The sequence below is a fragment of the Oreochromis niloticus genome, linkage group LG18, assembly GCF_001858045.2.
Source record: "Oreochromis niloticus isolate F11D_XX linkage group LG18, O_niloticus_UMD_NMBU, whole genome shotgun sequence".
Lineage (NCBI taxonomy): Eukaryota > Metazoa > Chordata > Actinopteri > Cichliformes > Cichlidae > Oreochromis > Oreochromis niloticus.
In genome coordinates, this window is record NC_031982.2 from 30,310,244 (window position 1) to 30,335,133 (window position 24,890).

The following is a 24,890-nucleotide window of genomic DNA, read 5'->3' on the forward strand; positions in this document are numbered from 1 at the left end:
AAATATTTGTTACTATTAAATAATCATCATGGCAGTAATTTCATTTTGAACATAAGTTTGATTTAGTGGAGGCAGTTGTTCCCATGCATCATTCTGTAAGTGTGAGAATGAACTAAGATTAGAAAATATCAAAATATAAAGTTTGATTTATTTTTATTCATTACAGCATCCTAAACTTTGCTGATCTTTACTGGGTCAGACTTGTTACTGCATGCTGTAATCACACATACCACACCCTGCATCATTTGAATGGCTCTTGGTCGCTCTGTAAGAATATTTCTTTAGCGCCTCCCTTCACAGATGTGTCTGTATCAGGATGGGTCTAAACAACATGGTGTAAATGCAGTTGCTGGTGAGCCTCATTTCCTGTAGGAGGTGAACAAGAGCAGAGATCTGTTTCCCTTCAGAGCACAGAGGTTGTTTCTGTTCAGAGAAAGTCAAACTGTCTGACAGTCACTGAGAGACGGTGAAACGGCACAGCACATGAATCAAATGGACCAAACAAAATTCTGCTGTTCAGTCTGTTTGGATCTACTGAAGGATCCGGTGACTATTCCCTGTGGACACAGCTACTGCATGAACTGTATTAAAAGCTTCTGGGATGAAGAGGAAAAGAAGAAAATCTACAGCTGCCCTCAGTGCAGACAGACTTTCACAGCGAGGCCTGTCCTGGTGAAAAACACCATGTTAGCAGATTTAGTGGAGGAGCTGAAGAAGACTGGACTCCAAGCTGCTCCTGCTGATCACTGCTATGCTGGACCTGAAGATGTGGCCTGTGATGTCTGCACTGGGAGAAAAATGAAAGCCTTCAAGTCCTGTTTATTCTGTCTGGCATCTTACTGTGAGAAACACCTTCAGACTCATTATGATTCACCTACATTCAAGAAACACAAGCTGGTGGAGCCCTCCAGGAAGCTCCAGGAGAACATCTGCTCTCGTCATGATGAGGTGATGAAGATGTTCTGCTGTACTGATCAGCAGAGTATCTGTTATCTCTGCTCTGTGGATGAACATAAAGGCCACGACACAGTCTCAGCTGCAGCAGAAAGGACTGAGAGGCAGAGAGAGCTGGAGGTGAGTCGACAAAACATCCAGCAGAGAATCCAGGACAGAGAGAAAGATGTGAAGCTGCTTCAACAGGAGGTGGAGGCCATCAATCAGTCTGCTGATCAAACAGTGGAGCACAGTGAGAAGATCTTCACTGAGCTGATCCATCTCATCCAGAAAAGAAGCTCTGATGTGAAGCAGCAGATCAGATCCCAGCAGGAAACTGAAGTGAGTCGAGTCAAAGAGCTTGAGGAGAAGCTGGAGCAGGAGATCACTGAGCTGAAGAGGAAAGATGCTGAGCTGAAGCAGCTCTCACACACAGAGGATCACATCCAGTTTCTACACAACTACCCCTCACTGTCAGCACTCAGTGAGTCTACAGACTCATCCAGCATCAATATCCGTCCTCTGAGCTACTTTGAGGCTGTGACAGCAGCTGTGTCAGAGGTCAGAGATAAACTACAGGACATTCTGAGAGAGGAATGGACAAACATCTCACTGACAGTCACTGAAGTGGATGTTTTACTGTCAGATCCACCAGAGCCAAAGACCAGAGCTGAATTCTTAAAATATTCATGTGAAATCACACTGGATCCAAACACAGCACACAAGCAGCTGTTATTATCAGAGGGGAACAGAAGAGTAAAAGTCATGAAACAACAACAGTCTTATTCTGATCATCCAGACAGATTCACTTATTGGTTTCAAGTCCTGAGTAGAGAGAGTCTGACTGGACGTTGTTACTGGGAGGTGGAGTGGAGAGGGGGAGTTAGTGTAGCAGTCGCATACAAGAATATCAGCAGAAAAGGATTGGGTAATGAATTCGGATTTGGACATAATGACAGATCTTGGTCATTAGATTATTACAACAACAGTTATACATTTTGGTACAATAAAATCCAAACTCCTGTCTCAGGTCCTCGTTCCTCCAGAGTAGGAGTGTACCTGGATCACAGAGCAGGTATTTTGTCCTTCTACAGCGTCTCTGAAACCATGACTCTCCTCCACAGAGTCCAGACCACATTCACTCAGCCGCTCTATGCTGGAGTTTCGATTTGGCGAATTGGAGACACAGCTGAGTTGATTAAACTGAAATAGTCTGAAGTCTTTCATATTGTTTGTTTAAATCTGTATTTTAGTTTCATTTTATTTTCTCTCCATCATTTCTGCACAGAGATCAGCTGTCAGTCAAACATTATGGGTGGTACCTCCACATCTTCTAGTTGTTCTCTTGATGTTTCTGAGTTTTTAAAGGAGATCTTTCCTGTGACTGTTTATGGAGGCTATCACTGCTCATCATCATTTTTGATTTACTAAAATATTTCTCCACATGAAAATGTAAACTTCTCTATCCTCTAAATGTTTCTGGAATATTTGTATTGAAAAATGTCGACATTTCTCTTTATGAGTATGGCAGACCATGTGTGTGTGTTTGTGTTTGTTTTTGTCAAAATCATCAAACAAACGAGAAAAAATTGTGATTTTAATGAATGAATTCATATATTGTGTTGATGTTTTATTGTGTGAATAAACTGGAAGGTTTGACTATAAATCAAACTTTGAACAAAGTCTTTTCGTCTGTCTTCATTCCAGGATCTCACTCAAATCTGATGCAGAAAATATGAAACTAATCTGAGAGAATAACTGAAGCAGTTTTCCTCCTGAAGCATCACAAAGTTCAGAGTTCATGTTTAGAGCAGAAGATTCAGCAGTCGCTCTGTGATTTTTAAGCCTATGTGCCACATTTAAACCACAGTGTTAGACTTGTTCATAACAACCAGAGAAAATCATGTCAGTTACATCATGAATTTGGCTGCATTGAAACAGTAACGGTGACGGTGATGACAAGCTGAGACAAAAAGGTAATCACTTATTCCACTTCCTGACCCAAAGTGGAACCTGCTCCCATCTGGTTCCCCCTCTCCACCTGCTCTAAAACAGAATAAATGTAAAGCACCTGAATCAGCACATGAAACCTAGAGTTGACATAATTATGCTCACAGAAAAATGTGTTTATCTCACAGATGTCTGTGCAGGTTCTCCGTCATCCAGGTCATGGTAGTCTAAGGAGCTGCTTAGGTTTACCTCACATGTGAGATCGTGTGCCTTGGAGTGCATTATGGACAGGAAAAGTTTCAGGTCCATGAGGTGAGCATATTCTGGATGTGCAGAGATCACCTTATGCAAGTAGAGCACAAACGTGCATGTGACTGCTGCCTGGATGTTACCTCATCCAAAAGTATTAAAAGATGGGCATAAACTTCCTGTCATTTTGATCAATTTGTAAAACACTCCAAAGTCCTGTAAGAATGCAGTCGTGGGAATGACTGCCACGTAAAAGAAATAAATTCATCTTAAATGCATGCATCATTCATATAAATACAATTTCAGTTTTTGTTTGGTGTATTGAGGCTGTGTAACATGACAATAAAATGGAACCTGATAAAATATATAGTCCATTGCATAACAAAAATGAAATAAATGTAATAATATTGATGAAAGTGTATTTACCTTATTGGGAGAAATCAGATCAAAATGTTCCCACGCGGGGGAACTTTCTCTTTCTGACAGGCTCCATCAAAATAAGCAGCAGTTTAACACAATTCACCTCTTTATCATCCACAAACCAACAAATCGCCCACACTAACCCACAGAGTGTCAGTGGATCCATTGAGCTATTTATACATTCATAAATCGCACCAATACTCGAAACACTTCCTGAACCAACAAGGCTTCAAACATCATTGGTGACATCACACGGCCAAAAAAACACAAACTAAGGATCTTGGAACTAAGGAGTTTCAAGATTTCTCGACACACGGTCTGAAGCATCGGCACGATACAACCCATCACTAGTAATCACATATCTGTGATGACTCATCCACTACTCAAGGCTAAAGATTTCTCTCAGTTGCTGCCAGATTGTTGCTCCTACTTTGGTCGTGTAGTTTGACCATCATGTTCTGTGTTTTGGGGTTTATGAGAAATTCAGTTTTCTCTTTTAGACTTAAATGTTTCTCTTCTGAGCTTCTTCATAGTTGCTAACCTGTGCAGAGAAACACATGAAGGAAATCTATTTGGATTCACCTGCCTGCCCCACTCGCTCGCCCCACTCAGAAAGAAGACACCAAAATATTCATAATTCAGTCTTTGCTGATTGTTTGTGGCTTTAATACACCTGTTGAACTTTTATTCTGATGTCCTGAACTTGAGTTTACATTTAGTTTGGTTCTTGACAGAATTCTTTTTTGCTTTTTAAATGCACTACTCAAAAAATAAAAACACTTTCATGTAGCATCAAGTCACTACTGATAGCATGAGGTGATACCTGGATAGAGTTTTCACGTGTAGTCCAGTTCCTCCAGGATGGCACAACGATACATGCCATTGTCAGAAGGTTTGCTTTGACTCCCAGCACAGTCTCAAGAGCATGGAGGAGATTCCAAGTAACAGGAAGTTACTATAAAAAAAAAAGTGTTGGACAGGGCCGTTAAATGTCCTTAAGTCATCAGCAGGACCCGTATCTGCTCCTTTGTGTCAGGACGAACGAGATGAGCACTGCCAGAGCTACAAAATCACCTCCAGGAGGCCACTGGTGAATGTTTCTGACCAGTTCATCAGAAACAGACTTCATGAGGGTGTAGTCTCTGTAATGAATGAGTGAACTGCTTGCACTGTTAATAAATACCATAAAACAGATCATATATTAATGGATAATAACTTTTTTTTTTTCCAAATTTAAATAATGGAACCAAACAATACAACAATTCACCAAAATTTTACAAAGCTGTGGATGCTGCTGTAACTGCACAATACAACTGCAGTGAGAAAAGCTTTGGGTCTACAGGTTTATTTTTTAACTTTAAAAAAAATGTAATGCAAAAGTTTTGTTAAATCCCTCAAATTCAAGCCAAATATCTTCACATGAATTACATATTCATGTTATGATTTTAAATCCACTGTGATTGTATTCACAGGCAAAATTTAAACTATTAAATCAAATAATCTATAATCCCATTATGTAGAACAATCGCATGTAAAAATTAGTTTGATTTATTGGAGACACTTGTTCCCATGCCTCATTCCCACAGTTTGGGAAGGAACTAACATTATAAAGTGTCATGAAGTTCAAGGAAGGCCAGGAGTGCCAAAATGAATTCATTAAATACACCATTAAATAATTAAATAAATGTTACATTAATGAAAATTGGAGTTAATTCATTAAACAAATATTTCAAATATTAAATAAATGCCCATTCATTTCATTAAAAACATTTAATAAATTATTTATTTATTTATTTAAATATTTTAAATTAATGAAACATTTAATTAATTAATTAATTATGTATTTATTTAATTCATTTTGGCATTCGTGACCTTGTGGTTGTCTTCATTAACTTATTTTATCTGTCAGCCTCGCCCATCAAAGTGAGGGCCCGGGGTAAAAGCTGTTTGAATCAAAACCATTGCTTTGGGCTGGTGGCCATTCTTTTTAGTGGACGTTTGTTAACAACAACTGCGAACCTGTAGAAAATAACTGAACTGTACTTTGAAAAACCCTGTTTGTGTGTCACCAAATACGCATTTAATTTTTTTTTGCGGAGAATGTAGTGGTTTAATCTTCAGATATCTGGTCAGTTTGTCAAGATGGAGCCTCTTTGCAAAAGTGCTTCGATGATTTTGGAGATGTCTGCCCAGCCCAGTCTCATGGCAAAGCCTGTGATAGACCCGCTCGCCTCGCAAGCAGTCCAGCTGTTATACCACCGACAAAGCGCAGATCCCAGTACACAACTGTCATAACCCCCGCTGACTGTCACCTCTCGGAGGTTGAACACTGACTTCATTTACTGAGGTTGTATCTATCGGTTCTTTATCTCCTGATGTTCGTATGTGTCATACTTGTTTCAGTCACCAATTCTAATTTATAACTAATATTAAAAACAGAGGAGAGAGAGCAAATAAATCTGATAAACATCTGATCTTTGTGCTTTTTGTTCAGTAATCAGCGTGACCTGTGTGACCATGACCCTGATGAAGGCCACAAGCCGATACCCATTGGTCAGTCAATAAAGTTGTTCCTCTTCCCTTTGAGTGTTGCTGGAGTTCCTGTGTTGTGATTTTTTCATCCTCTCCATGCACCTTGGAAGTAGGTCAAGTTGTGCCAGAAATTTCTGCTGTGTTTCCGTCATGTAGTAACTGTTAGGTTTAACTGTACGAAGCTTGTTCGACACTATGAAACACATACAGACTTCACAATGTTCAACTAATATTTTCATTGTGAATATTAATCATAAGGGTAAACAGGCAGTCCAGCTGCTGTCTAGAGCCCTGTATACATGGAGTAACATCAGTATATTAAGGATATCTTTCTGTTATCTGGAATCACTGACCCTAACTCTGGGACCAGGATAAACGGTCACACAAAGCTGGTTATTAGCTCTCTAAGTTAACCCAGGGTTTCCCAGTGCGGGCACATGAAAGTGTGTCAAACTAATCTAATGGTCATCAACGATCTAATTCATGGGTCATATCGATATTCTTTTGCAAAAAATCATCCTTATTAGTGTCAGCTATTCCAGAGACATGAAAATCTGCAGTATAAAGAACACAAAAATATATCAGTTAAACTCAACACTGCTGTAAAAGAGATGAACGCTTCAGTTTGTTGCAAATCAAAGTGGGTTCAATGTGATAGGTTGAACAGGTGTTCCTGCGTGTTCTGTGTTATCTGCATTTCCATCAGCGTAAAAGACTCAGCAGCAGATTAGAAACAAACAGAACAACATTTACACATTAATGAATCACAAAATTAATACATACATGTTCCTGTGACAATGCGACGCACTGTTTGCACAATGATTTTAGGAGCTGACAGCAGGCTTTACACTTAAAACATGCTGTAAATAAAAGACTGAGTGAAAATGTGGCGCTTCCAGCTCATAAATAATCGAAACGATCAAACCTGCTCCGACGGTTTGAGTTTTTATTTCCTCAGCTGGAGACTCGCTGCTGTTTAAAGGTTTGAGGGCAAAGATTAGATATAAAAGCAAACATAAAACACAGACTCAGTCTACATATACATTTGATTTGAGGTCAGCAATTACAGTTTCTGTGTCCTGTTTTATGATCATATATGTAAAATTGTGTTTAGCCAAAATGACAAAGGTAAATAAAGTTGTGTTTTTGTCTTTATTACGGATGCTCATCAGGGAAACACCTGGGCAGACCCACTATTTTCATCATCAAGACAGTTTGTTTTGCAGTTTTTAAGTATCATCTGTACAGCTGATGAACGACCGCTTTTTAGTTTCAGAGGCATGATGGGTGCTTCCCAGAGTCTGACGTGCGTCGATCCAGGTGCTCAGTGTCTGACTTGGTTAGCTAAAGTTAACTTGGATAACTTCTATCACAGACAACGCCCACGTGAGCTGTGCCCTTGGAAATCTGGACTCATGTGGACTTTCTATGGACAAAGGTAAGAATTGTACACCATTATACTAAAATAAATAGGCTTTTTCCTAAATAAACATGCTATATTATAAACTATGATATAAATCTTAAGGCGCTATTAACATGTGTTGCGTTTAGCAGTTTCACCCCAGTTCTTAGGCCTCCACAGACGACACCGGAACTCAGTAGTTACCTCACAAATCCTTTATTCATCTTCACTCATGCCTTCTAGAACGGAGATGTACAGGACCCGGCAATTCCTCTGCAAAATCTCAACCGTTTGTCTGTTACAAACAGAGAAGCGACCCCCCATCGTAAAACCCACATGGTGTGTCGTAATCCCAAAACACTGTGCGTGTGCGAGCATGTAAGTGCCTGCATGTGCGCGTACCTGTGTGTGTGCATATGTGTATTTGTCTCTCTGCATGTGACTTCCTGCCAGTCCATCTCCCCTCACCCAAGCTACACCAAGCTCCTCTACAAAACATAGTTAACAGATTACAAGCACTGAGACCCCCACTCTACTTCCATTTGGCCAGTTTCCACTGGGCCATTGGCCTCTGGTTGTCTTACTTTTACAGCTACGCATGGGGGAGGGTCTCCTGCAAACCTACTTCTAAGTTGTGACAGTTATCCTCGTGACCAATGACTGTAGAAAACATGGACGACGCGACACCGCCTCCTCCCATTGTGCAAAAATGAAGCCAAAATATCCCGCTTGTGGAGGCTGCCATCTTGCATTTTTGGAGCCAGAGTCGGCGCAGTAGTGACTTGAGGCTGAGCGACTGTATAACGCTCCCGCCCAGACACCCGCTGGACGTGACCGCAAAGACGCCCCTCTACACTTTTTACGTAGCTTGGCTGCTCGAGTTCTTTGCTGGTTTACCGCGACTGACGACTTGTTTAATTAAGATAAATACAACCATGTCACTGTTATAAAAAAAAGACACACAGCTTATCATGTTATAGTTCTAAAATCACTCTGTTGTTAATTGGTTTGCTAGATTAGCCGCTAGCATACGCACTGTGTTGGAGGCTTGTTGCTAGCTAGTTAGCGATGCTACACACCTGTTACTCTAATAGTCTGTGTTATTGAGGGATTCAGCACTTCTTACGTTTTGTTATCCATTTTTAGACAGCGATGAGATCGTCTGCACACTCTACAGAGGCCCAGAGTTACTGTTAATATCAAAAATGTAATGCTGTCCTTTGAGATTTTAACATAAGACTGTGAGTGTAATGGATCTAAAACTGTTTAAATCTTCAGAGCCCTCTACAGCCTGGTAACATGGAAACTTTAAAAACATCAGCAGAAGGTTTCAGTAGTGTAGTCTAATTTGTTCTTTTCATTTAATAATAGAGTCCATATTATATCAACAGCTACATTCACCCTGGAGAGAAACTAGTGAGGGAGACCATCAGGACTAAGCTGGTTTTCCTGTGTCCAGAGGTTTGGAGAAACTTCTTCCCTTTCTTTCATCACAGCTGTCCTGTGCCAGAAGTTCTGTTGACCCACTGAGAGAGGCTTCATTTAAGAAACACCAGGAACACTGAAGCTCATGGCATTGATCAACAGGGGCGGATCTAGAAGGGGTGGCATGGGGTGGCAAGTGCCACCCTAAAATGATCCCTTGCCACCCCAAGTGCCACCCCAGTTTTGCATATGACAGTGTTGTTTATTAAAATAAGATAACATTAACAGTTTGAGTGTAGTTACAGTCAACAGTGAATATAAATGCTAAAACTGAATATATTGCATAGTGTTCTCCCCCTCCACCATTAACAAATGGTTCAGCCCATAGCAGGACCGGCTTTTTTCTAGTTTTCAGTAGCAAGCGATGCTTATGATTGTGCCAGAGCACATTTTGAACAACACCATGGGAATTTGGCTTTTTACACAGCTGGTTGGATGTTACACTCTGGAAATGGAAGGAAGGTGAGTGTTATTAACCCTCCGTGGTCACGGACACGCTGCACCTCCAAATCACATGACTGATCTAAGCTGACATAGCAACAAGCTGCAGCCACACTGAGTCTCTATTTCAGCCCACATTAAAAGTTCGGGCTTCAAAGTTTTTAAATTTTAATTACAGGCCAGTAAATCCAGAGTTATGATAATATATATAAGCCACGCTTTTTACTAAATACTGTCGTCACGTTTTTGTGTGTGTGTGTTTTAAGCATTTTCTAAGGACAGCGCGAAAACAGTAAAGAAAGGGGAAAAAAGCCACGTTTCCTATCGGGAAAAAAATGCACCATGTCGACCAATTTTTAAAAAAGTCAACACGTAGGATTTGGTTGTTTAGGAAGAGGGAAAAGTTTGGGGAGTGACGGTAATGACAGCGAGACAGAGCGAGCGAGTGAGAGAGAGAGAGTTTTAAGATGTGGGAGATTTGTGACGTTTAGTGTGGAGTGTATACTTAGTGTGTGTAGTTGTTCTGTTGTGTAGTCGTTTTGTTTTGTGTGTCAGTGAGGGCACTAATGAATGTCACAAAGGCACATTTGCAATGTAAACACTGTCACTAAGTAGAAAACCAGCGGAGTGATACACCTGCTGTTGTCAGGCCTGCAGGTTTATCCCTGTGCTGTTCTCCTCTGTCTTTTGGTGGACAACCTTTTTTTTTTTACTGGCACTCATAATTTGTGGGGCATCTTATTGCGACACCTGATTGTTCTCTCATTTTAGTTTTAGTAATATTTTTAAATGGTTGTACAAAATGTCAGTGAAAAAACAACTAAATTCAGTTGAGCTTAAAAGAATGATACCAAACAAGGCAAGAGGAAACAAATAAAATGAAACAATCTGAGGGTGAAATACAAACGTAAACTCAAAAGGAGTCAAAAATGGCCGGTTGTATTTCAGACCTCAGTGGGTTAATCCAACAAATCATGAAAAATTAGGTTTAAATTTTTGTTCATGACAGTGCAGATTTTTGACATTTTGTGTAATTTAAGCTGTAACAATGTGATTGTTTTCTAACAAAAAACAGTGTCAAACTTAAGTTAGACTTGCGTTTGTAAATGAACCGCCCCATGTTGTGTAGCTTTCTGGATTTTATACTCATTGGGCTACATATTTATTTATTATACAGGCTATACAGTACATAAGATCAAAACTCACATGTTTTATGTAACTAAAGTGTGTAATTATGTGGGCTACAGACAATAATTAAGTTATAGACTATATGAAAAACATGTATACTTACTGCATTTGAATTATTTTAACCATATATAACCATATATATGTCATATGTGTTTGAAAAAAAAGGCTTTGATTTTGCCACCCCATTTGATTTCTTTGCCACCCTCATGCCACCCTAAGAAAATTTCTCTAGACTGGGGTCAGCGGGGGAGCTGGCCCCAGGGAAGGGTCACTTGCCCCACCCTTCCTTCCCTCCCCATCTCCAGCTGCCTCCCTCTTCCCGCTCCATCACAATCACCCACACATGCAGGGCCTTGGGGTAAAGGTGTGTCACCAGGGTGCAGGGGAGGCATCCCCCCGTCTGTCCCCTAATGGCTGCCGGTACCTCAATTTTATCCCACAACTTAGACATTCACATTACTCACACTCTCATTACACATACATATAGGATCTTGGGGGTGGGCACGCTACACGGACTCCAAATTACCATCAGGGTGTACACCTCACCCCTGGCGTCGTTGCCCACCTCATTTTTACAACAAAGAAATAAATGACCAGACACAACTTCCCTTACATTTCATGCAAAGTTTGATGATTTTCCATGTTTTTGTTGCTATTTTACTGCTAACTTCTAAATCCTCTAATCTCCAGAAACCCTCATTTTCATGGATGGCTGGATATTAAACTTTATTGCAACAGCAGAGAGTCCAGCCAAACTGATCATTTCATGAGAGCACATTTTTAACTTTGAGTTGTGCCTCAGTGGTTGTTTGTTTTGGGGAACTGAGCAGCAGTTAGCCTGGGAAATATCTATCAACACTAGATTTAAGGAGATAGCAGCATAACTAAAGGTTGGTTTAGCATCACTGCCCTTTTTATTAAAAAAGAAAGTTTTATACCCAATTTTAAAAGTGGCGTTTGACCTCAATTATTATCTCTGGACTGAACTCCACATAAGACTGAATGATGAATAAATCAACATAACACTGGATGAGAGAAAATAGGGCATGCACCCTGGCAAAATAAAAACACAATGAAAGTGTACTCACAGCACTTTCTGCTACATGTCTCATGTACCCAGTCACACACATTCATGCAGCACTTCTATCTGTGCCTGAGGGCTTTAGCCAACATTCACACATGCTGATGGACTTGGGGTTCAGTATCTTGTCCAAGGATACTTTGGCATGTGGACTGGAGGAAACTGTGGACCAATCCACTGACCCTGTGATTGGTACCAATTGTACCACCTGAATCACAGCTGGAACAAGATTAAAGCTGCTTAATAAAAGAAAACAGCAAGAGCAAAAAATAAAGAACACTTGGGGAAGTCTGAATAGAGATAACATGTGTTCACTGCTTGAGCCACAATCTACTAGCTAACCTGAGTGAAGGAAAAGATTTGTCACGATTAACCAGCCTCTAAAGTTGGCAGCTCCTTGTAATGAATCATTTGACATTTCCATTTGTTGCCAGTCTTTAGTGACTGAAACACTAACATGTGAAATTGGCTGTCAGAATTCACAGTTATGTTCTGCAGCAGATTTTAATCAAACTTTATGCAGCCTGGCGGGTGTTCATCGGCCTTCCTGGTGATTTAATTGGCCAGCACCTTAGCATGCAAGGTGAATACAGCATGAATCACACAGGCTGCCATAAACAAAGTTATGCCCAAGACAGATATTTGAAATTCAAATCAGCTGAGGACCTCGGTGCTGCTGCATACACACCTCCAACCACATTATACACCTGAACACCACAGGGCTCATCAAACCTGTCGTGATGAGCCAGACGACTGAAAATCTGTTGTTTTTCTTTCTGGAAGTTAATTTTTACTTAGAGATTGATGTTTTTCAAGTAACTTGAAAAATATTTAAGAGATTTTTCACAAATCATTATCAATTCAATTCAGTTTTGTTTATATTGCACCAAATCACAACTACAGTTGCCTCAATGCCTTTTCTATTGTAAAGTAAAGAACCTACAATAATACAGAAAACAGAGAAAACCCCAACAATCATATGACCTTTATGAGCAAGTGCTTTGGTGACAGTGCTGCTGGGTTTTAACTGATAATAATACAGTGAGCCTATAAAAAGGTGTCTGTCTCTGTCATTTCCCATAAATGACTTTTTTAAAAATCTTTAATCTGTTTTTTGTGCTACAATCAGAAAGCGGTAAAATATACTTAATAAAGTATAAATAACTTTTTTCATGCAGCTGTACTTAAAGTAAAAAAGAAAAGAACGTGACCCAGTTTGTCACTTTCTCAATAAAACTTTATCACTGAGTATTAAAGGTTTTGAAGCAGAAGCTGAGGAGACTTTTGCACATCCCCATGCTGCTGCTGTGAACGCTTCATTTTATCAGATGTAGCTTTAACATGACCGTGCCTCTGCAGACGGCTGCAGCTCAACCTCTGCAGGTTTATGGAAAATAAAGGCGTTTACTGCAACAGTCGCTTTAGATCGCGCCTGTCGCATCCAACAAAAAGTCAGCGCCTTTAGCTACAATTAAAGGAAATTTAATCCATCAGCAGGCTTTTGAGAAGCGGCTCAGAGCAGATGAGAAATGTACCGTAGCTGGAGACGACTCAGTGCCTGCTCAGTTTTATGAAACAAATCTTCAGTCTTTCAGTTCCTGCTGAGGACTCCAGAGGTATAAACATCTGTTTTTTCCTGGAGCACAAAGAGTTTGTCAGAGTCAGAAGCCACAGACTACAGACGAGCTCTTTTCTCCTGCAGTCCTATCAGCACATCTCAAGTTTAAAGCTTATACATGACAATGGAAAGTATTTACTTAAATCCACCTGCTCTGTCAAACTCAGTTCATTCAATAAAGACAAAAACATCAGAATAGTTCAAATGATTATGAGATGAATCAGTTAATTTACAGCCAGAAAATTAATCTGCTTCAATTTTAATGACTGAGTTTATTGTTTGAATAGTTTTGAATAGTTTTTCTCTATTTCTGCTTCCTCAAATCTAAATCCTGCAGATTTTCTTTTGTGCTTTGCTTCACTGTCCATGTTGGAGTGTGTACTGCACTGAAGGCTGGATGAAACAGATCAGTTCCTTAGACCAGCCGGTGAAGTGATTATTGAGAAAATAAAGAGCAGATTAACCAAATAAGACTTTCTTATCAGGCGACATCCTTTTTGACCTGCAGGGGCCTAAAATTATCTGCAAGGTATTTTTGTAGGTTGGCTGGAGGAATAATGTATTTGTAATTCATTTCTATTTACAGGGAGTGCAGAATTATTAGGCAAGTTGTATTTTTGAGGAATAATTTTATTATTGAACAACAACCATGTTCTCAATGAACCCAAAAAACTCATTAATATCAAAGCTGAATGTTTTTGGAAGTAGTTTTTAGTTTGTTTTTAGTTTTAGCTATTTTAGGGGGATATCTGTGTGTGCAGGTGACTATTACTGTGCATAATTATTAGGCAACTTAACAAAAAACAAATATATACCCATTTCAATTATTTATTTTTACCAGTGAAACCAATATAACATCTCCACATTCACAAATATACATTTCTGACATTCAAAAACAAAACAAAAACAAATCAGCGACCAATATAGCCACCTTTCTTTGCAAGGACACTCAAAAGCCTGCCATCCATGGATTCTGTCAGTGTTTTGATCTGTTCACCATCAACATTGCGTGCAGCAGCAACCACAGCCTCCCAGACACTGTTCAGAGAGGTGTACGGTTTTCCCTCCTTGTAAATCTCACATTTGATGATGGACCACAGGTTCTCAATGGGGTTCAGATCAGGTGAACAAGGAGGCCATGTCATTAGTTTTTCTTCTTTTATACCCTTTCTTGCCAGCCACGCTGTGGAGTACTTGGACGCGTGTGATGGAGCATTGTCCTGCATGAAAATCATGTTTTTCTTGAAGGATGCAGACTTCTTCCTGTACCACTGCTTGAAGAAGGTGTCTTCCAGAAACTGGCAGTAGGACTGGGAGTTGAGCTTGACTCCATCCTCAACCCGAAAAGGCCCCACAAGCTCATCTTTGATGATACCAGCCCAAACCAGTACTCCACCTCCACCTTGCTGGCGTCTGAGTGGGACTGGAGCTCTCTGCCCTTTACCAATCCAGCCACGGGCCCATCCATCTGGCCCATCAAGACTCACTCTCATTTCATCAGTCCATAAAACCTTAGAAAAATCAGTCTTGAGATATTTCTTGGCCCAGTCTTGACGTTTCAGCTTGTGTGTCTTGTTCAGTGGTGGTCGTCTTTCAGCCTTTCTTACCTTGGCCATGTCTCTGAGTATTGCACACCTTGTGCTTTTGGGCACTCCAGTGATGTTGCAGCTCTGAAATATGGCCAAACTGGTGGCAAGTGGCATCTTGGCAGCTGCACGCTTGACTTTTCTCAGTTCATGGGCAGTTATTTTGCGCCTTGGTTTTTCCACACGCTTCTTGCGACCCTGTTGACTATTTTGAATGAAACGCTTGATTGTTTGATGATCACGCTTCAGAAGCTTTGCAATTTTAAGACTGCTGCATCCCTCTGCAAGATATCTCACTATTTTTGACTTTTCTGAGCCTGTCAAGTCCTTCTTTTGACCCATTTTGCCAAAGGAAAGGAAGTTGCCTAATAATTCTGCACACCTGATATAGGGTGTTGATGTCATTAGACCACACCCCTTCTCATTACAGAGATGCACATCACCTAATATGCTTAATTGGTAGTAGGCTTTCGAGCCTATACAGCTTGGAGTAAGACAACATGCATGAAGAGGATGATGTGGACAAAATACTCATTTGCCTAATAATTCTGCACTCCCTGTATGTCAAGCATGTTTTTCTATTAATACAATATAACTTCACTTCACTAATGTCTTATTTTTTGCAAAAAATCTCTTAAAATTTATTAAATTGTATCTGCACATGTTGTAGAGCAATATAATTTTTTCTGATAAAGGCTAGGATTATTCCTCATTTATTATATTTAGATCCCTTATAACAGTGGTCCAATCTTTTTTGCGCCACGGATCGGGTTATGCCCGACAATATTTTCACGGACCGGCCTTTAAGGTGTCGCGGATAAATACAACAAAAAAAACTTGTACCGGTACTGAAAAAAAGAAGATTTATTCATAACAGACGTGAAAAACCCAGGAAAACCGAGTTAACGATAAAAACGATAAAACCCTGAAAAGCATACGTCCGTGGCCCGGGGGTTGGGGACTGCTACCTTATAACAAAGTTTTCAAACACAAGGCATGGGGACCAGAATCAGCCTTCCAAAACTGGAAAATGTGAAATGCATAGAATTTTAACATTCATCACTACTACTACTACTAATAACAATATAACAATAACAATTTTAGGTTTTCTTGACATTATAAAGAATCCCCCTTGGTTTCTTTTCATACTACACCAAAGTCATTAGGTGACGGTTAAACAATTAAATTAAAGTTCCTGTTTTTTCCCTAATTTTGTAGTTCATTTCTTTTTCTTTCTTTCTTTTTTATAGTGGATTCATTGAAAAATAAGACACTATTATTAAGTTAATGAAAAACGTTATATTTTATAATTACAGGACAGTCTGGGGAATCAACTAAAATAACTTTTCTGTAATTTTACACATTAATCGTGCAGCTTCACATGTCCGGCCCACTTATGATCAAAGTTACCTGTAAGTGGCCCACAGTGTAAAGTGAGTTTGACATCCCTGTCTTATAGATTCTGTGACATGATTAGTAATACTCAGTAACATCCATCAACCTCGGGTTTCACTGGGCAAAATGCAGAGTTCACCCTGCACAGGGTTAACACACAGTGACAGAATAGAAAAGAAACAATAGAAAATATTTGACACAGAGCACTATGGTTACTGGTTTTGTCTCACCTTCCTTGACTGAAAATAGGAGGCCTGGTGCTCCTGTCTGGCTCTGCAGGGATGACATGAAACACTGAACAGACTGCACCCCGGCAGCTTTGGAAACTCCTGTTTTGGATGGTTTGACACATGAACCAGAAGCTTCTGCATGCATGGACACTGGAGGCACCAGCCTGAGGTTTGATAACACAAGACCATCATTCTGCCCTAAAAACAGGAAGATAATCTGAAGTTACCTTCAGGTGCTTTTAAGAGACTCACCAAGTGGAATCTGAAAACTGAACTTTACAGAATATCTTTCAATGAAAAAGTTTAATGTCTGACTGTCATGCTCCTGGGTATTTGACCCAGGTTTTTGAGTTTGTTGGACGTTTTATTCATTCTTCAGAATTGTGAAATAGTTATGTTCAGTCTTTGAGAGCCTCTGAGTTTTGTTGCTTATGCTTCTAGGTTTTGGTTCTTGTTTGTGTTCGTGTCTGTCCTCTTTTCATTTCTAGTCTGTATTTGTCTCATCTTTGTGTTGTCATCTGTCTGATATCATCAGTGTTTTGTCCTTTTGTCTCCTGTGTCTTTCATGTCTCTGGATCTGTTTATTCCCCAGTCTAAGTATCAAGTTCACATGTCTGAGTCTCAGTGTGAGTCACTTCCTGCTTTATTTTATTAGTTTTCTGTCTCCTTTGAGTATGTCCAGTTTTGCTTCGTCTGTCTCGTTAGTCAGATTTAGTTCACCTGTGTTCCCTGGTGTTTTCCATCTCCCTGAGTGTCTCAGGTGTGTAAGCCCTTACTTTTCTTCTATCCTTGTCATGAGCTCACCCTTACTGTGTGTCTTGTCTGTGTTGTAGTCTAGTTTCCTAGTATATGCTTAGTTAAGGGCTTTTTACTGTGGTTGCCTGCAAGTCCAGCAATAAAGCTGTGTTTTAGGTTTACTTCTGAATATGATTATCTGCATATTGGGTCCTCTGCCTGCTGCACTACTGACACCTGAGAGTAGCAATACACCTTAAAAGTGTCAATTGACTTTTAGACACTGATTAACAGAAGAGAAGTGTAAAGACTTTTGGGAGATTGCTGAGAAATGTGAATTTGTGAAACCTGTTTGTTATGGGGGATGTTTCTCAGGTGGTGAAACTGGATGAATATTTGGCTTTGCCCTCAGAAACAGTTTTATTGGCAAAAAATGTTTAACTTACCAAAGAATTTCTCCTGAGTTTTTTCTTTAAATATATAAAAAAGGGGAATTTGCAAAATAACAGAAAAATGTTCAAGTTCAATGTAAAAACAAAAATGTCAAAGTGAAAAAAACGCAGTACTCTGTCCTTGCAGTGAGTTTCCATCTTTAGCAAACTGTTATTAATCTGTATTTAAGTTCATTTTGTCTGAGGATCTCCTCACCATGAAATAATCATTAGATCAGCAGCTGTGTCTCAGGTCGGACTAGAGGTTTGTTTTCATGCAGTTTTATTGCTAACAAGCTAATATCGCCATCTGGTGGTTATACAGTTTATGACAAAAGTTAATGCTTGTCCCCATTTGAAGACTGTTTCCAAAAGACGACTGCAGTCGTTTAGCTTCTAGTTTAATCGGCTTTGCTGTGTAATCTTTGCTGCCAACAGTGAAGTGAAACATTTAAGCTGTACATGAAAGTTAATGGGTAATTATGATGATCTTTACCACAAAGATTTTAAATGAAAGAATAAACAAAGGACATGAAAACTGATTCTTATGTCTACTGTGTATCTTCAGTGTGAATGTTGAATTAGTTTAAAAAAAATTAGAGTTATATTTGAGTGTCTGCATTTAAAGCACATATTAATGTATCGTTTCGAAATCCATGTTGGTGCACAGGAAAAATTACTAAAGAATGTAGAATTAGAAAACTATCTGTATTGGTTTTTTTAAATAGTTTTACATATATTTTACTATTTAAAAAAATAATCCAGCTTGCTGCCTGTCTTGTACAGTAATTTTATTTGAACATAGGTTTGATTTAGTGGAGTCAGTTGTTCCCATGCATCATTCTGTAAGTGTGAGAACGAACTAAGATTAGAAAATGTCAAAATATAAAGTGTCATTTATTTTTATTCATCACAGCATCCTAAACTTTACTGAACTTTTTAAAATATGAAATGAAATTTCTCAGTGTTGACTGTTAAATTTCAAACATGCAAGTAAAGTTAAACTATTAAACTTTAACTGGGTCGGACTTGTTACTGCATGCTGTAATCAAACATACCACACCCTGCAACATGTGACTGGCTCTTGGTCGCTCTGTAAGAATATTTCTTTAGTGCCTCCCTTCACAGATGTGTCTGTATCAGGATGGGTCTAAACAACATGGTGTAAATGCAGTTGCTGGTGAGCCTCATTTCCTGTAGGAGGTGAACAAGAGCAGAGATCTGTTTCCCTTCAGAGCACAGAGGTTGTTTCTGTTCAGAGGAAGTGAAACTGTCTGACAGTCACTGAGAGACGGTGAAACGGCACAGCACATGAATCAAATGGACCAAACAAAATTCTGCTGTTCAGTCTGTTTGGATCTACTGAAGGATCCGGTGACTATTCCCTGTGGACACAGCTACTGCATGAACTGTATTAAAAGCTTCTGGGATGAAGAGGAAAAGAAGAAAATCTACAGCTGCCCTCAGTGCAGACAGACTTTCACAACGAGGCCTGTCCTGGTGAAAAACATTATAGTAGCAGATCTACTGGAGGAGCTGAAGAAGACTGGACTCCAAGCTGCTCCTGCTGATCACTGCTATGCTGGACCTGAAGATGTGGCCTGTGATGTCTGCACTGGAAGAAAAATGAAAGCCTTCAAGTCCTGTTTAGTCTGTCTGGCATCTTACTGTGAGAAACACCTTCAGCCTCATTTTAAATCCTCTGCATTTGAAACACACAAGCTGGTGGAGCCCTCCAAGAAGCTCCAGGAGAACATCTGCTCTCGTCATGATGAGGTGATGAAGATGTTCTGCCGTACTGATCAGCAGAGTATCTGTTATCTCTGCTCTGTGGATGAACATAAAGGCCACGACACAGTCTCAGCTGCAGCAGAAAGGACTGAGAGGCAGAGAGAGCTGGAGGTGAGTCGACAAAACATCCAGCAGAGAATCCAGGACAGAGAGAAAGATGTGAAGCTGCTTCAACAGGAGGTGGAGGCCATCAATCAGTCTGCTGATCAAACAGTGGAGCACAGTGAGAAGATCTTCACTGAGCTGATCCATCTCATCCAGAAAAGAAGCTCTGATGTGAAGCAGCAGATCAGATCCCAGCAGGAAACTGAAGTGAGTCGAGTCAAAGAGCTTGAGGAGAAGATGGAGCAGGAGATCACTGAGCTGAAGAGGAAAGATGCTGAGCTGAAGCAGCTCTCACACACAGAGGATCACAACCAGTTTCTACACAACTACCCCTCACTGTCAGCACTCAGTGAGTCTACAGACTCATCCAGCATCAATATCCGTCCTCTGAGCTACTTTGAGGATGTGACAGCAGCTGTGTCAGAGGTCAGAGATAAACTACAGGACATTCTGAGAGAGGAATGGACAAACATCTCACTGACAGTCACTGAAGTGGATGTTTTACTGTCACAACCAGAGCCAAAGACCAGAGCTGGATTCTTAAAATATTCATGTGAAATCACACTGGATCCAAACACAGCAAACAAACAGCTTTTATAGGGGGGAACAAAAAAGCAACATTAATGGAAAAACAGCAGTCCTGTATTTATCATCCAGACAGATTCACTGATAGGTGGCAGGTCCTGAGTAGAGAGAGTCTGTCTGGACGTTGTTACTGGGAGGTGGAGTGGAGAGGGGGAGGAGTTTATGTAGCAGTCGCATACAAGAATATCAGCAGAAAAGGAGGAAGTGAATGTGTGTTTGGATTTAATGACAAATCTTGGGCATTAAATTGTAACAACAACAGTTCTACATTTTTGTACAACAACATCCAAACTCGTGTCTCAGGTCCTCGTTCCTCCAGAGTAGGAGTGTACCTGGATCACAGAGCAGGTATTTTGTCCTTCTACAGCGTCTCTGAAACCATGACTCTCCTCCACAGAGTCCAGACCACATTCACTCAGCCGCTCTATGCTGGACTGTTGCTTAACCATAAATATGGAGCCACTGCTGAGTTGATTAAAGTGAAATAGACTGAAGTCTTTCATATTGTGTGTTTAAATCTGTATTTTAGTTTCATTTTATTTTCTCTCCATCATTTCTGCACAGAGATCAGCTGTCAGTCAAACATTATGGGTGGTACCTCCACATCTTCTAGTTGTTCTCTTGATGTTTCTGAGTTTTTAAAGGAGATCTTTCCTGTGACTGTTTATGGAGGCTATCACTGCTCATCATCATTTTGATTCACTAAAATATTTCTCCACATGAAAATGTAAACTTCTCTATCCTCTAAATGTTTCTGGAATATTTGTATTGAAAAATGTCGACATTTCTCTTTATGAGTATGTCAGACCATGTGTGTGTGTTTGTGTTTGTTTTTGTCAAAATCATCAAACAAATGAGGAAAAACTGTGATTTTAATGAATGAATTCATATATTGTGTTGATGTTTTATTGTGTCAATAAACTGGAAGGTTTGACTATAAATCAAACTTTGAACAAAGTCTTTTCTTCTGTCTTCATTCCAGGATCTCACTCAAATCTGATGCAGAAAATATGAAACTAATCTGAGAGAATAACTGAAGCAGTTTTCCTCCTGAAGCATCACAAAGTTCAGAGTTCATGTTTAGAGCAGAAGATTCAGCAGTCGCTCTGTGACCTTTCAACTTTCTTCACTAAAACAGCTTCATTACAGAGAAACAAGTCACATTTTCTTGATGTTCTTAAGACCTTTCAGATGTTTTTAATGGTCCTTGAATGCAGCATCAGTGTCGCAGGTTTAAAAGGTCACTTTCTGTTGTGTGCAAAGATTTCCTTCAGATATGGTCTTTAATCAGTAAAGCCAGTGATACAGCAGTGTCATTAGCTGTGTTATTGGCACCAGGCTGTGTTTATGTATGTATTTAATTCTGTCTGAGGATGTCTTCAGCATGAAATGATCATTTGCTCAGCTGCTGTGTCTCATCTCTTATCAGACATTGGTTGGAACAGAGTTTTGTTGCTGACCATCTGACAAGAGGGTGAAGAAAAGCTTCAGGCTTCATTTGGACACTACGTTGGACAGAAGTCTCCACAAAAATGACTCAGAAACACAAATATTATTAATGAAAGTCCAAATTTCAAAAAGGGGTCATACATGATCCTGAGAAATGTCCTTGAACATTTGAACATGAGTCAGAGGGTTGTCAGGTTTCTACACTGCATCGTGGCATCAAGCCTGAGATGTCTGTGTGAACAAGTATGGAGGACACAAATGCACAGACGGAGTCGAGCTGTTTACTGCTGATGAGGAAGGAAAATAGTCTGTTGGATATTAAAGCAGCATTTATTAGAGTAAGAACAGATACTTGTGTCCTTCATTTGATCCCCGTCAATTTACAGAAGACTTAAGGACCCTTTGACTTCTAACATACAGCTGCATGTTTACAATTTTATTATTTATTTATTTATTTCTGGCAAAGTGAGACTTTACTGATTAAAGACATATAATAAACATCACTTCAAAGTTGATGAACAATAACCGCACCTCTTCCCAAATATCTTCATATATATAATACATCACAGTACAGAGGGTAATTTCTGGGTGCTTGAATTTTGCAGGTTTAGCTTTTCTTCACTTTTGTTTTAAATATTTATGAATGATTATTTATTCTAATGTCTGTGTTTGTGATGCAGCAGTTGCCTTATCTTATCTTTGATCTTATCTGAAGTTCAAAAGCTCTTTTTTCAAACAAACAGAAGCCAGTATTCTAAAGAGTTCATATATTTTTCATTCAGGTGAATAATTCAGAGCTTTCAGGTGAATATTTAAATTTAAACTACAAACTGTCTCAACCTATGGTTTCAAACTGATCCTGAGTGAGTACATCTAAAAATAAAGAAATAAAAACTGGCTCCTTTTACATTTTTGTCACTGTTACTTTCTGAAAAACACTCACATAAAGCAGATTTATCACAAGCAAACATCAAGACACATCCTTCATGGCTTAAAGTTGCAGTGGGACTCTTTCGCCATCTGGTGGTTGTACAATTTTCTCTCGTCTCTTATTTGTTGTGTGTGATCAGGATAATTCTGGAGAAGATGGGTCTGCAGGGGAAAGTCACCCCCTGTAGGCCAGAAAGAAATGGGATAACTTAAAAAAGTATTTATGTGTAATATCAAGAAGATAATTTTTAAGAAAACAAGTTAATAAATGGAATTACTAAGAGTTGTTGTGTTGTATTGATTTGCTTCCTGTCCTAATTCCCTCTCTCCCTGAGGACACTCCAGGGCCATCTACGCACACAAATCAGTTACAGGATCAAATGAATAATAGAAAATAAACAGAAATAGAAAATGTTCTTCTATAAGTTTCAAAGAGATTTGGTTAACATATTTTATATAATATAGTAAATGTGCACGAATGACCAGCAATCATTCAGTCACTGCGACATTTCTGGGTCCATTTTAAAGTTGTCATACTTTGGCGCTAGCGACCGGAAAAACACAGAAGTGCAGACTTTACTGAAGAGTAGAAGACTGTCCAATTTCACAGCAGCTCACTTCCGGCCTACCCGACCTTCGAAAGACCCGCCCTATGTGGACCGGGTAGGTCGGGTCCTTCGGAGCATGCTACCCCTGAATTTGGACACAGCCCAGAGAACATGACTGGGGAAACATGGACAACATGACAGGAAGGGGAACACAGGATGAAACATGAGGGAAGCAAGAACTCACAACAAAGATAATCACAGCCACACAGAGGGAGACACAGAGGGCAAAGACACAAGGGGGGAAATACTAACTAATACAAATCTAAACAGGAACAACCTCGGCACTAGAGAATCAACTTAACCAAAGACGACTTAAACATGACTTAAACATGACACATGTTTAAGTCGTGACACATGTTTAAAATGACATCAAAACACAAGAAAACTGAAAACGCTGGTCAATTGATCCAGGATCGTGACAGGTTTGAGGCCTCTGTGTTGTCACTGCAGTAGATCAAGCAGTCAATATAATAATCCTGACATGTTTGTATAGTTGCATGTAGATCAGAAGTGTAACCATACCACAGGTTATTATTTATTTATTATTTGCTACTACATATGTCATATTAGGTAAACTTGGCATAAGATTTGTTGCCAAGAAGCATTTTTACAACAAAGAAAAAATGACCAGACACAACTTTCCTTACATTTCATACAAAGTTTAGATGGTTTTCCATGTTTTGTTTGTTTGTTTCAGAAATACTAGAACATGGAATCTCTTTTATCGAGCTATTTCACTGCTAACTTCTAAATCCTCTAATCTCCAGAAACCCTGGATGGATGGATGTTAAGACATTATTACTTTATTGCAACAGCAGAGAGTCCAGCCAAACTGATCATTTCATCAGAGCACATTTTTAACTTTGAGTTGTGCCTCAGTAGTTGTTTGTTTTGGGGAACTGAGCAGCAGTTAGCCTGGGAAATATCTATCAACACTAGATTTAAGGAGATAGCAGCATAACTAAAGGTTGGTTTAGCATCACTGCCCTTTTTATTGAAAAAGAAAGTTTTATACCCAATTTTAAAAGTGGCGTTTGGCCTCAATTATTATCTCTGGACCTGAACTCCACATAAGACTTAAGTTGGGGTGGATGAATAAATCAACATAACACTGGATGAGAGAAAATAAGGCACGCACCCTGGCAAAATAAAAACACAATGAAAGTGAAAATAAGTGAAAATTAAAAGTGTTGGTTGTTTGTAAATGGTGTCGTACTTGCATAGGTCCTGTCTACTCACAGCACTTTCTGCTACATGTCTCATGTACTCAGTCACACACATTCATGCAGCACTTCTATCTGTGCCTGAGGGCTTTAGCTAACATTCACACATGCTGATGGACTTGGGGTTCAGTGTCTTGTCCAAGGATACTTTGGCATGTGGACTGGAGGAAACTGTGGACCAATCCACTGACCCTGTGACTGGTACCAATTGTACCACCTGAATCACAGCTGGAACAAGATTAAAGCTGCTTAATAAAAGAAAACAGCAAGAGCAAAGAAACAAAGAACACTTGGGAAAGTCCGAATAGAGATAACATGTGTTCACTGCTTGAGCCACAATCTACTAGCTAACCTGAGTGAAGGAAAAGATTTGTCACGATTAACCAGCCTCTAAAGTTGGCAGCTCCTTGTAATGAATCATTTGACATTTCCATTTATTGCCAGTCTTTAGTGACTGAAACCCTGACATGTGAAACTGGCTGTCAGAATTCACAGTTATCTTGTGCAGCAGATTTTAATCAAA

General features: G+C 39.6%; 1 protein-coding gene across 2 annotated transcripts; it reads left to right on the plus strand.

The window, feature by feature from the left end:
- The first annotated feature begins 453 nt into the window (after positions 1-453).
- On the plus strand, positions 454-20,843 carry LOC109195524 (tripartite motif-containing protein 16-like). 2 transcript variants are annotated; one of them, XM_025900686.1, is made up of 2 exons: positions 454-1,861; positions 20,359-20,843. In XM_025900686.1, the coding sequence occupies exons 1-2, from the start codon at positions 484-486 to the stop codon at positions 20,643-20,645; spliced, it is 1,665 nt and encodes a 554-aa protein (XP_025756471.1). In that variant the 5' UTR covers positions 454-483; the 3' UTR covers positions 20,646-20,843. The 2 variants fall into 2 exon arrangements, with proteins under 2 accessions (XP_025756471.1, XP_019203223.1); XM_019347678.2 differs by lacking the exon at positions 20,359-20,843 and having other exon boundaries at positions 454-2,599.
- Positions 20,844-24,890: the final 4,047 nt, after the last annotated feature.